At 33.5% G+C, this 13,993-nt stretch overlaps 1 protein-coding gene across 3 annotated transcripts in view; it reads left to right on the forward strand.

Moving 5' to 3' along the window:
• Positions 1-13,790, forward strand: part of SPAST (spastin) — a 90,811-nt gene extending 77,021 nt beyond the window's left edge. The window contains exons 13-16 of one of the 3 annotated variants that reach the window (XM_074209673.1): positions 4,054-4,133; positions 7,473-7,543; positions 9,234-9,274; positions 10,125-13,790. In XM_074209673.1, coding sequence (XP_074065774.1) covers positions 4,054-4,133; positions 7,473-7,543; positions 9,234-9,274; positions 10,125-10,247 — 315 coding nt within the window. In that variant the 3' untranslated portion in view covers positions 10,248-13,790. Of the gene's footprint in view, positions 1-4,053; positions 4,134-7,472; positions 7,544-9,233; positions 9,275-10,124 lie in introns of those variants that run through there. The other 2 variants (XM_074209672.1, XR_012473421.1) reach the window with 2 other exon arrangements.
• The last annotated feature ends 203 nt before the right edge of the window (positions 13,791-13,993 follow it).

Genomic DNA, 13,993 nt, shown 5'->3' on the forward strand with positions numbered 1-13,993 from the left:
ATGATTAGGGGACATTGGAATTCAGTTAAAATATAAAAGAAAAGGAGGCAAAATATTTATTTGTGAATATTAAAAAACTAAACTGAAACATAAAGTAAATCTTATAATCAATCCCTGTATTTATTAAAGTTTTACTGTGCATTATTGAGCATGACAAATTCAAAGAAAGAGAAAGAGAAACATATAGTCTTTATTTTCAAAAAGCTTATGTTCCATAAAATGACAAAATGTATATTATATATGTACAAGATATATATGCAGAACAGATGGGAAATAAACTTAGAGGAGAAAGGCTTTAGCTGAAGGAAGTGGGTGAGGGATGAAGAGGGGGAAGGAAAGGCCTTCATTTGAACTGAGTCCTGAAGGAATCCATGGAAATTAAGATATAGAAATGAGCAGAGAGAGCATTCCAGACATAAGGGATAGTTAAGGCAAAGGCAAGAAGACTAGAAGGTAAGAAACAGCCAGGTTGTAAAAGGCTTTAAAGCCCAAACATAGGATTTTATATTTGATCCTTGAGGCAGCCACTAGAATCTATTGACTGGGGGAATAATGACGTGGACAGACCTATACTGTTGGAAGATAACTGTGGTAACTGAGTTGAGGTTAGATCGGAGTAGAGATAAAATGGAGTCAGGGAGACCCGTAGAAGGTTATTAAAACACTTCAAGCCAAAAGTGGTAAGGTCCTATACAATTGTGGTTGCTGTGTGAATGGACAAAAGTGAATGTATATGAGAAGTGTTGTAAAAGGTGCAAGTAGCAACACTTAACAAGAGATTCAGATCCAGGTAGAAGTTGAGGATGGCAACAAGGTTGCCAGGCTTCCTTTGTGTCCTCTAACCCTTGATCCCTTAATTCTTTTTCAGATCATTTCCCCTATACTAGCCACTCTCTTCTCTCCTCCCCATTTCACCTCCTTAGTAAATCAATTCATTTCTTTACTTCCTTCACTCTTGAATGCTTTACCCTCTTATCATATTGCTGATTATACCCACTTAAACCTCAGCCTTGGATCACTACTACCATTTACCACTTTTATTCTTTTATTTTTTAGCTTTTGGGTTTTTTTTTGTTTTTTTTTTTTTGCAAGGCAATGCCCTTTAGGGTTTTTTGTTTGTTTGTTTGTTTGTTTTCAAGGCAGTGGGGTTAAGTGGCTTGCCCAAAGCCACATAGCTAGGTAATTATTAAGTGTCTGAGGCCAGATTTGAACTCAGGTACTCCTGACTCCAGGACTGGTGCTCTATCCACTGTACCACTTAGCCACCCCACCACTTTCACTCTTGCTGAGTGAAGGTGGAGACTCTCATGTAGCCATTCTGGCTGGATTCACTACAAAATTTATATTACATAAACTCAACTGGGCCCTAACTGTTGTTGGGTAATACTGTTACCTCCCTTATCAGTTCACTGGCCCTCTCTCCACAGCATAGTGGCTCTTCTAAACGTTTTTATCCCTCCTCCAACCTCCTATGGCTACCCTTCTCCCATTCTCTTAGCTGAGGACTTTGTCTCATATTTTATGGAAAAGAATTGAGAGAATTCACCATGAATTCATTTTTCCTCATCTTCTGCCAGTATCGCCTCTTTCATCCCTGTCTCACATGATGTGGTGGCTCTTACCAAGGCTAATTCTTCTGCCTGTTTAAGTAATCTCATTCCATCCTGTCCTCTTCAACAGCTTGTCTCCTTTATCATCTCCACTCTATCATTTCTTGTCTTTTTTTCTTTTTTTAATGTATTTTTATTTCATTAAATATTTCCAAGCAATATGATGTTAATTATACATGTAAAGTCATGTAAAATATAGTTCCATATTAACCATGTTGAGAAAAAAACATACGCACACAAAAAGAAAGTTAAAAAAAAGTCTTTTCCATTCTGCACTCAGAGTTCTCTGGATTGCATCATGAATCCTTTGGAATTGTCTTGGATCTTTTGTCTTGTTCAGAGTTGTTAAGACTTTCACAGTTGATTATTTATTTATTTTTTTTACTTAAGGCAATAGGATTAAGGGACTTGCCCAAGGTCACACAGGTAATTATGTTAATGTCTGAGGCCAGATTTGAATTTATTAGATCCTCCTGATTCCAGGGCTTTTGTACCATCTAGCTGCTCCCACAGTTGATTATTGTTAAAATATTTCTGTTACTGTCTTTTGCTTATTTTCAGTCTTTCCCTGTTCAACTGGCTACAAATATCCATGTCTCTTCTATCCTTAAAAAACCCTTACCTGATCCTTTCAAGTGGATACAGCACTGGCCCTGGAATCAGGAGGACAGGAGTTCAAATCTGGCCTCAGACACTTGTCTCTTACTAGCTATGTGACCTTGAGCAAGGTACTTAATCCTAATAGCCTCACATCCAAGGCTATCTCTAGTCATCCTGATTGACATCTGGTCACTGGACCCAGATGCTCTGGAGAAAAAAAAATGAGGCTGGTGACTTAGCACAGCTTTCCCTCACTCAAATGCAGTTCATGTGTTTGTCATGGCATCACCTCCTTGATGTCATGGTCTTCTTCAAAAATGAAGGATAAAAAAAATCTGTACTTTGTAGCTAATCTCCTCAAAAAGATCTTCAACAATAGGTGCTGCCTCCACTTTGTCTCTTCTCTTCCCTTTTCCTTATAAATCTGGTTTCTGACTTTTATCATTACAGAAAAACAACTCTCTTCAAAATTAGTAATCATCTTTGAATTGTCAAATCCAAAGGCCTTTTCTCAGTTCTCATTCTCCCTAACCTTTCTGCAGCCTTTGACACTGTGGATAACTCTTTTGACTTGATAATTTCTTCCTTGGTTTTTGGGACGCCATCACCTCTTGATTTTCCTTCTGCTTTTCTAACCATTCTTTTTTTTCACTCCTTTACTGGATCTTCATTCATATTATGTTTTCTAACTATAGTATCCCTCAGGATTCTGTCCTGAGCCTTCTTCTCTTCTTGATAATCTCATCTACTTCCATGGATTTAATTACCATCTTTTTGCTGATGATTTTTAAATCTACTTTTCTTGCTCCTCTCTCTTTGCTGCTCTCAGTTTCACATCTCCAACTATCTTTCCAACATCTTAACATGCATGTTCAGTAGACATCTTAAACTCATTGTGTTCAAAACAGGGAGTCAGATGTTTTTCACTTCTGATGCTGCCACCACTCTAGTTCACGCCTTCACCACCTTCTGACTGGGCAATAGCCTGCTAATGGGTCTGCCTGTCTGAAGTCTCTCTCCAATCAAGTTTATCCTCCAGTCAGCCATTATAGTTATTTTCCTAAAGTTCAGTTCCCATCATGTCACCCCCTCTCTCAGTAAACTCTCGTGACTTTCTGTTGTTTCTAAGAATAAATATAAAATCCTCTGTTTAGTATTCAAAACCCTTCATAATCCTACCCCTCCAGTTTTCAGTCTTATACTTTTTTTCCTTTATAGATAGTTTTTGATCCAGTTACTCTAGCTGTTTCAGGAACAGGACATTCCATCTTTTGGCTCCAGGCATTTTCTCTAATTGTATTCCATGTACTCCACCCAGTCTTCTCAACTCTCTGGCTTCCTTCAAATTCTAACCAAAATCCTACCTTCTCCCAATCCCTCTTAATTCCAGTGTCTTTCCTTGGTTGATTGTTTTCTAGTTATCCTGTCTATAGCTTGCTTTGTGTTTGTTTGCATGTTGTCTTCCCTATTAGAAGGTCAGGGACTTTCTTTTGCCACTTTTTTGTAATCCCTAGCACTTAGCATAGTAGCTGGGACATAACAAATACTTAATATTTATTGATTGATCCATTGGTGCCTTCAATAGTAATAGGGGAGCTGGGAAGAGAGGAAAATTTTGTGGGAAAGATAATAAATTTTGTTTTGAACATCTTGATTTCTATGAGGTATACTATTCAGAATGTCCAAGAAACAGTTGGTGATGTGGGACTGCAGCTCGAGAGAGAGAGAGAGAGGTTAGGACTAGATAGATAAATCTGATTCATCTGAATAAAGATATTTGTTTCTTAAGATGATTTTAAGCTGATGGTCTTTGTGACTTGTACATTTTTTTCTCACTTTTCAGACTAGACTACTTTTACTAAAAAATCTATTAAGCAAACAAGGAAGCCCATTGACCCAAAAAGAGCTAGCTCAGCTAGCTAGGTGAGTAAGTCTGTTTGGATTACTTCAGCATTTTTGTGAAGAAGTGGTTTTCTGTTTCATTTAAAGTAAGTTTTATGATAAGGAGATGCAAATTTATATATTATAAAAGCTCTATCAAAATATTTAATAGTTTCTTAAAAGGAATGTGTTTCACATGACATGATTGTAATGGATCCTAAATTGTTTAGTTTATATTTTCTTCCCCAGGCCTTTGTTCTGAAATACTGTATTCTCTTCTTCCTCTATAGCAGATAGTTTATACTATATTTTTTGTTGACATTAATAAACTCCTGTGCATTCTAATCTGTTCGTCCAGTCCTAACCTTCATCACATCTCCATATTCCTGGTGAGCATCTTAAACTGGATATTCTTAAAAACTGAATTCATTACCTTTCTCCTCTTCCCCCACCCCCTTCCCCCAACTTCCCCTTCCTAAAATCTGTGAGGATACCAACCCTCAGTCACTCAGACTTAAATCTTGGCTGATTTTTTTTACACACACATTCATATCCTTTCTCTCTTTCCCTCCCTCCCTACCCTCCTCACTTCTCTCTTAATTGCCTGCATCAGCTTGACCTCTCTACTTCAAGTCTTTCCCACTCCTTTTTATCTTCTGTTCAGCTGTCAAATTGATCTTCTTAATGCAGTTCTTACCTGGTCAACCTCTTGTTCAGTAAATTTCAGTGACTCCCTGTCCCCTCCAGAACAGATGGAAAATTCTCTGACTTTCAAAGCATTTCATAATTTGACCTTCCTTCCACCTTTCTAATCTTCTTGGCCCTTATTCATCCTCACATACTCTGAGATCCTGTGACATTGGCCTCTGCTATTTCTTGAATGTGATACTTCCATGATTTTCTGACTTCATGCATTTTCACTGGCTGTCTTCCAGAATCCTTTTCCTCTTCATTACTAAGCCTTCTGGCTTTCCTGTCTTCCTTCAAGTCCCAGCTAAAATTTCATCTTTTTCAAGAAGCTTTAACCTAAAACCTCTTGCTGTTAGTGACTTCCCTTTGTTGACTTATCTGCATTTTGTCCTAGCTAGATCTTCTATGTATATAGTTATTTTCATGTAGGCTACTCTGTTAGGCTGAACATTTTATTGTTGTTTTTGCCTTTCTTTATATCCTCAGTCCTTAGCATGTTGCCTTGACAAAAGTGCTTAAGAGGTACTTGTTAACTGACAGACTGAGATGGGAGACTAATGGTTAGGTAAATTCAGAACTTGTTTAATGATGTCATGTTGGGAAAAGGTATAATAGTATGTTATAAGAAGCTGATTGTGACAGTATTATTCAGTATTCTTACCAATGACTTGGATAAAAGAATAATAGATATTCTTATGAGATATGCAAATGACACAAAGCTGGGGAATAATAGCCCACAGTTTGAATGATGGAGCTTAGTAGGCTAAAAAGATGACACAAATCTGATAAATTTATTTAATAGAAATGAATTTAAAGTACATTTGTAAAGTATATCTATGGGGGGAGGCATAAAATGGATTTATCAGTTCTTTTGAAAATCATCTGGAAGTTTTGTTGACCTGACAGCTTAATGTGAGTTCTTTGTGACATTGAAGCACAAAATGCAGTGTTAGACTGCATTAACAGTGACTTTCTGCACTCCACTTTAGTTACTATATTTGAAGTATTGTTTTCAGTCCTAAGTATCACATTTAGGAAGGATAATAAGATAAAGAGTTTCTTTAGGAAGTTAAACCAGGGTGCTGAGGAGACTGGAGATTGTGACAAAGAAGGATGAATTGAAGGAATAGCAGTAAGAAGATCTAGAAGAATAGTATTTGATTTCAAGTATTTGAGGAGCTGTCATAAGAAAAGGAATTTGAGGGGCAGCTAGGTGGCGCAGTGGATAAAGCACTGGCCCTGGAGTCAGGAGTACCTGCGTTCAAATCCTGTCTCAGACACTTAATAATTACCTAGCTGTGTGGCCTTGGGCAAGCCACTTAACCCCATTGGCCTTACAAAAAAACCTAAAAAAAAAAAGGAATTTGATTTATTCTACTTGACTCAGAGTAGAGAACTAAGAACAATATGTAGAAGTTGCAAAGAGGCGGATTTAGAATGGACTTAAAGAAATCTTTGGAATGACATATATGAAGAACATGAAAAATTCTTATCAACTAATGCTGAGTGAAATAAGCAATATCAAAAGAACAATATACATAATTACTAAATGTAAAGGCCACTAACAGAATGCCAAACTTCTGATTAACTCAAAGAGGTGGCATCATCATATTCCCAGAGAACAAATAATGAAACTTTCCTTCCCATTCATAACATAGGGTTGAGTGATTCCTAAGGCAGAATGTAAATGCACTCTCCGAGACATGTTTATGTTGAACTATTTTTCTTTATTAAAAGAGAGGGTTCTGCACCTTTTTTCCTTGTATGCATCACAGTATGTCAATTTATTCCATTTAACTGGCAGTATGGGTCCTCTTCATTTTTTTACATTAGGTTCTTGGTTCTCTATTAAAATGTCCTTTAACTATTTGAGAAAATTAAACATTTCACTGAGTGCATTCACTTTTTAAACAAGTTGCATTAATACTTAACCCTGTCTTTAGAATTCCACATGTTCTTTATTTTAATCACTGAAGAGCCCTTTTAGGTTAACTTGTGTATGTTTATACATAGGTTAGCTTAACTTATGTATATACCTGACAACTAGGAGAATGACTACTGCTTTTTAATTGTAGTCTATAGATGAAGACTCAAGGAATGGGACAAATTGAAATTAATCTGTCATTTTGATAAAGTATACTGCTCCTAAATGTTCATCATATTATTTTTTGGCATAGTACATCAGGAATAAAATTTGAACACTTTTAAATAAAGTGAAAAGCACACATTTTTCTTAATGGTTTTTTATAACTTTTTTTTCCCCTCTTGGTCTTCCTGCTCTTGAGCTGAACTTCCCTTCTGTATTTCACTAAGATATTCCTATCCATATCTTACCTTGCTAATCTTCAGTTCTGTCCTTGTCCATTCTACATAAGCTTTTTGTCATGATAGTAGTTAATCTGTGTTAATAGATTTGTTGTTAATGTGTTAATGAATTACAGTGGTTTAAAGATTTTTGCCCTTCCAGTAAACACAAATTGCAGGATCTTTCTGAATACACACACACACACACACACACACACACACACACACACACACACACAATTATAGGGGGGGTTTTTTGGCAGATGGACCATATGGTAATGCCATGTAAGTGACTGTTTATCCATAAAGAGTGCCAAACTTATCATCATTAAGACATTATTTCCAGTGGTATAAGTGTTTTGGTGTTTTTCTTTCCCTTTCTCCAAGAATGACTGAAGGATACTCAGGAAGTGATTTAACAGCACTTGCAAAAGATGCAGCCCTGGGTCCCATACGAGGTAAGTGATAAACAGATGTGATACTTCGAATTTATTCCTTCTTTTGAGATTAACCTTGTAGACATTTTGCCATCAAAAGTTATGGGCACCCAAAACAGTTAAAATCGGGAATTTACAAAAATAAACTTTTTCTCAAGTGGAATTAATTACAAAGATCATTCTAAGACAGAGTTAGCATCACCAATACTGGAAAATGTGGAATAAAGTAGTTTCTAAGCAACAGCTTGTTTTTTAATTGAAAAACAAAGAGACTCTACAAGAGAAAAAAAATTAAGATGAACATTTATATACCAAAAAGAAAAATAGATTTTCTTTCTCTATTTTCTATACTGGGAAAAATATAATCAAAAATCCATCTTTTTTGACTTCCAGATATAATTCCTTTCCCCATCCAGAACAATCCTATTTGTTTTATCTTCCTTTAGAAAGTAATTACAGTAATTTCAGTATTTAATTAATGTTTGTCATTCATTCATCATGTGGATGTCAAGAGGAAACTTCCCAGCCCTTATTGCCAACCCAAGTAATGTCTTCTGAATACTTTGGTCATGACCTTGAGAGAATACCTTTTTCTATTTGAACCACAGTTTTTACTTCCATCATCAGGATTGAGTGAACTTCTTCACCCCTTGATAGAATTAGCTAACTACCTTTGAACTAATATATAGCCATAATAGTAAAACTCCTTTTTTACTTCTCTTGTACTTTTCCAACTCCTCCACATGTTTGGGAGATTTTGAGATTTGACCCATGGTGCTTTAATTCAGAAGTGCCTCTCTCCCCTTACCTCTTTAATTATAGATTTCTAATAATTTTTAGTTAAATAAGGGTTTTCATTTGGAATCAGACAGCTTGATACTAGGTGCTTATAAACATTTTACTGTAATAGACATAGAGTATTAGTAGTATTCTTACTTGTTCAGCCCTATTAAACTATATTTAACTAATCATAAATTTATGGATGAGTTTTAGGGACTGGCCTTGTAATTTTATTAATATAGTAAGTCCCCAAGGGATGTCTACCCTGAGCACATGGAGACTTCCTCTGATAGAATGGGTGGATGAGAACAATTTGTTCCAGTGGCCATGAAGACACTGAAGTAGGTACTGTTGTGGAGGGCTTAGAACTTGATCAGAAATCAAAAACACTAAGGTCATTGACTGAACCATCACTATTCATCTTGATTTTCATCTTGCCACTGGACTTTATAAAACTGGAAGAAAGTAAGGCTGACAGCTTTGCACTTTTCAAACTTATGAATATGATAAGAAATTCTGTCCTGTTTAGCTCAACAGTAGAGCCAAGATCATTGACAAAGATAAATCATTTAAAAGGGGAAAAAAAGATTGTCATTTATATTTTTTAAACATGTTCTACAAATTGAAATAAATCAGAACAATATTTGGTTTTCCATGTGAATGATATATTGTACTCTCCAAAATTAATAAAAGGGAAAGGAATAACAATTGACTGTGCTTTAGCCTTATGCATAATAATTGGATACCTCAAAGTTATTCAGCTAAGAAATATTTTTAATATTTTGAAGGATTTTATGTATTGGTAAAATTATAATGTGTCTTCTTATATTTGCATATAAGATGCGAGTATATTTGCATTATCTCCTTACATTTTGTTGTTGTGCAACAAAAATCTGAATTTCATTTACCAAAATTTTTTTTTATTTTGTAGAACTGAAACCAGAACAAGTGAAGAATATGTCTGCCAGTGAGGTATACTGCTTAATCATTCCATTTCTATTTTAGAAAAGTCAAAATGACTTACTTGAATTATTTTTTTTTAATCAAGTGAGGACAGATTTGCTTTGTTTCGCTTAAAAATACCGTAAAGTCTTTTTATATAGGCTTTGCATAGTCAGCTAAGATGTTTGGAAAGGTTATCACTATGAGACTGGCCACTTGTTATTTTTTTTTTTGATGCTATTACAGCTTTAAATAAATATCCTACTTAAGCAAGGAAGTGCTGTAGTCTGTTTTGATAGAAGACCCACATAGGAGAAATTTTTTGAAGCACTGAAAAAATAAAGACCCCAGGCCTTTCAAATTTTATTCTTTTGCATAAGCTTCTCATATAAGATATTAACATAAAATAATTGTATTTAGGAAGTTATACTTATCATAATAGCTTATGTAACTCTTTACATGAATTTACAATAATTTTCCTTTCAAAATTCTTAATACAAGGAAATTTAAGGTTCAGAAATTTTTGACTCCAAGGTGATCCTTTTCACCTGTTATGCTGCCTCCCATGTTTTTTAAATGTTCAAGTTGACCTTTAAAATTATGAATGGGCACAAAAGTACTTTAGCTTCTTATATAGAAATGCAATGGACTTTAAAAAACATAAACATTAAAGTTCATTTTATATAGTAATGTTTTCTTTGTGTGTTTAAAACACTAGCATTAATAAAACATTTTTATGCAGTATTTTGAAAAATGTTTTATAAAGTAAAATATATCTTTATTTGTACTATTTATGGTTAGTCATGGATATGTTTGCTGAAGAAACGTTAGATAATTTGATATTTACAAAAATGTTGTGTTATTACTCTTTGAAATACAGATGAGAAACATTCGATTATCTGATTTCACCGAGTCCTTGAAAAAGATAAAGCGCAGCGTGAGCCCTCAGACCCTAGAAGCATACATCCGTTGGAACAAGGACTTTGGAGATACTACAGTCTAAAGAAATACTTGTGTGAAACTGAAGAGACTATGTTTACCTGCCAAGAAGGAAAACCATTATTTTCAAGAAGCAGCTGGTTTAAACTGCTGAAATTCGGCCTGATTTTATGAGATCTTATAGATTCTCAAAACTATTTGTGCACTAAACTTGAAATTGAAGCAGAAAGCAAATTTGAATAAAAACATACAATGTGAATAGAATACTTTTGCTGTTTAAGGCATCCTTGCCTTCATAGTCAGGGTTTCCTTGCTGGGTACTGTAAATTAGAGCACAATAAAAACAATTAAGATGTTCTAGCAGTTTAATTATTGGATGAATAATTTGTATATGTTGTTACAGAGAAAGTATTCCAGAGACGTTGAATGGTTGAAGGCACCAGCCAGCACCTTTGATCTTCTCTCTTCTCACTCTTTTTTCCTCATACACATTTTTTTCCATTCCCCTATCCCACAACTGTCTCAACTAAATATATACTTGGAATGCCAAATGCTGTAAGTTTATTTTATTTTTCAAAATTCAGTCCAGTGTGCCAAATGAAACTTTTTCCCTATGCAATAAGAACAGGAAAAAGCATTCTCAATATTAAGTTTTTTAAGATGCATAAATCTGTAAATATATTTTTAAACCCTCTGATTTTTTTTCTCTCCCTGGATTTCTTTTCTGTTACATTGCTACCAAATTATTGGTCATTTTGATAGCAACAACACTACAGTAAAACTGAGTAGTAATTATTACTTTTTCACAAAACTTGAAACCCAATTCACATTTGGAATACAGTATTTTTTTCTTTTAGTATATTTGGTTTTTTTCTTAGTATATTTGTATATAATATATTGATTACAATGATTTTCCATTGTCCTAATTTGTTTTATCCTAGAATCAAATCTATTTAAAAGAGCCAATATTAACTACTTTTAAACTGGTTTAGAAGGGAAGGAAAGGGGTAAGTTATTGGTTAAAGCATTTCTAATTTTTTGCTTCTTTCAGACTGTTTACAGGAGTACTTACAAGCCAGCAAAACTACCATCCTTAATTCTTACTAGTGATTTAATCTATTCAACCAAGCTTTAAAATAAGAGGTTATTGGATTTTTTTATACATTGCATACAGTAACATTTTATAGGTTTCATGTGCTCACTTTGTATTCTAAAAGTCTTAGACCCAGCTAATCTGCTTTTTTTAAATACATGTAATGTTTTCTTGTTTGTATAAATATGCCCGAATTTTTAATTATGAAAATGAAATTGTAGTATATAGAACTCTTAAATCATGATTTATTAAATATTGTAATAAAGGGAAATGGATATTTGCCCTTAGTTTACTTGTTAAAATTTTGTTTACAGCATTATCTGTGGTGCTTATATGCTATTATTACAACCGGAGAGAATAAATTTGTAGTAAGAAGTATCATATTTTGTTTTTAGAGAGAATATGTGTGCGTGCGTGCATGTGGGTATATACATACATATATACATATATATATATGTATATATATATACACATGCATCTGTTAAAAATAAAAATTTGTCCCACTAGATAAAATTTTTATAATGAAACACTTCCAGTTAAATTTTCTGTAATCCTTTTCTTATAATCCTTTACCTAAAAGTAGATGTTAAATTGTTATTAGTTATTTGTAGCCAGACTTCCATTAGTTTTACTGTGCTTTGGAGAGTATAAGCATAAACAACAGATATTAGGTTGGAATTATTTGATTATAATATTAAAGCATACCCAATTTCTCACTTGTTAGCATGTAAAGAACAGGCGTGTTCTTATTATAACACTATCTTAAGTTTTTTAAAAGTATCTAAAGGAGGCAGCTAGGTGGCACAATGGATACCGGCTCTGGAGTTAGGAGTACCTGGGTTCAAATCTGGTCTCAGACACTTTATAATTACCTAGCTGTGTGGTCTTGGGCAAGCCACTTAACCCCATTTGCCTTGCAAAGGAAACCTAAAAAAAAAAAAGGATCTAAAGGAAATTTCATGTAATTTTCTATACTATAACATTTTACATTTCAAAACAATAATGTGCAAGTGACAGAAAATGACAGAATCTCAAAACATTTGTGATGGGAAAAGCTCATCAAATTAACTTTACATTTTAATTGTAACTTTTAAGGGGCAATTAGCATTGGTTTCCTAGAGCAAAGTTCTTAGCACTTTAGCAAACAAGCCAGTCATTTGAAATGATCTTTTGATTTTGTTTTAAGCATCTTAAAATTACTCAGATTTGGATGAAACAATTTATTTTAACTTTGTAAAAACTTAATTTTGAATTTAAGTGTTAAAGAGTTTTAAGGCACTAACAGTCAAATGTATCTCTGATCTCACATTTACGATATACCTTTTAGTGATATAGATCCCACGCCATCCTTTCTTGCCGACCTTCATGATTCTTGTCTTTGTCATTCCATTAAGTTGCAAAGGGATGGGTATGTATTAATGGTAACACATCTACCTAGCTAGATTTGCTAAAGAAAAAAAAACTGTCATTACTCAAGAGTATTACAAGACTTATATCAGAACATCTTATTACTGTGTAAATGTCCAGGTAGTGGAGTCATTTTTACTTTTTTGCTTTTAAATCACATTCTCTTTTAAACTATTTTAGTACTCAGGGACTCTTTTTAGGGTATTTTTCCATTTTAATTTAAAGCATCTTTTTTCATAGACATGTTAAAAAACCTGAATTAGAATATAATAGGGATCTAAGGCATCATTTTGTGAACAAAGATGGATGATGTTAACTTTATCAAATATCAAATTTAAATGATGCCCCATTTGAGGGTTTCTGTTTTGTCCATTGGCTAATTTCCTAAAAGATATACTTTTGACTTTAACTGCTGATAAGCCTTTCATGCCAATGGGATACAATATATTGTACAAAGAAAAGAAATAAACTAATCATTAACTCATTAGGTTGAAAGATCATTTCTAAACAATGACTACTTAACTATACAGGTCATATATCATACAACCATAATTTGAGCTCAAGAAAAAGTCTGAAAAATGATCAATAATGCAGCCTTTAGATACATATTATAGTTAGATTTTATAAAATCTACTAGTTTGTTAGTTATTTCTCATTTATTTCAGAAATGTAAGGAAAGTTGCAGGTTGCTATTTTTAGTGTTATTGTGGCTTTTAGAACTTTATTTCAGATGGTGGTAATGAAAATAGTCAAGTTTATCATGAAATTATTTCAATATTTGAGATTTTTATCTGATGATTATAAGTTAATTTTACATGGTTAAATATAAAGTTACATGATTAAGTTTTTCCAGTGTGTTAGATCTAAATAATAAGTAATCTCAAGAAGGGGGAAAAAAAGCTAATTTAAATCTCATCTTTTCCCTATGATTTGATGGAAGTGACTGTGCTGGGACTGTTATTCAAAGTTTTAGGGGTTTTTTTCCATAATAATTGACTTTGGTTTCTGAAATATCATAGCTTACATCTAAGTATTTTATTTAGTTGATAAAATTATATATAAATATGTGATACACAAATTAGTTTAATGCTTTTTAGTTATACTCCAAATATAAGATCTTCATTTTCTAGTAATTTTTATTCCCTTTTTCTCAGCTGAATTAGGTATTATAAACTCAAATTTGATTCTGTAGTGTTAGATCTTTTAAAGGTTAAGATATTTAAATATTTAAAATTTTGTTAATTTAATAATGACAGGCAACTTACAAAGAACTTTCGATTTTTTTAATATGTCTGCACACATATAAATGT

Source organism: Macrotis lagotis, chromosome 1 (genome assembly GCF_037893015.1).
Source record: "Macrotis lagotis isolate mMagLag1 chromosome 1, bilby.v1.9.chrom.fasta, whole genome shotgun sequence".
Classification (NCBI taxonomy): Eukaryota; Metazoa; Chordata; class Mammalia; order Peramelemorphia; family Peramelidae; genus Macrotis; species Macrotis lagotis.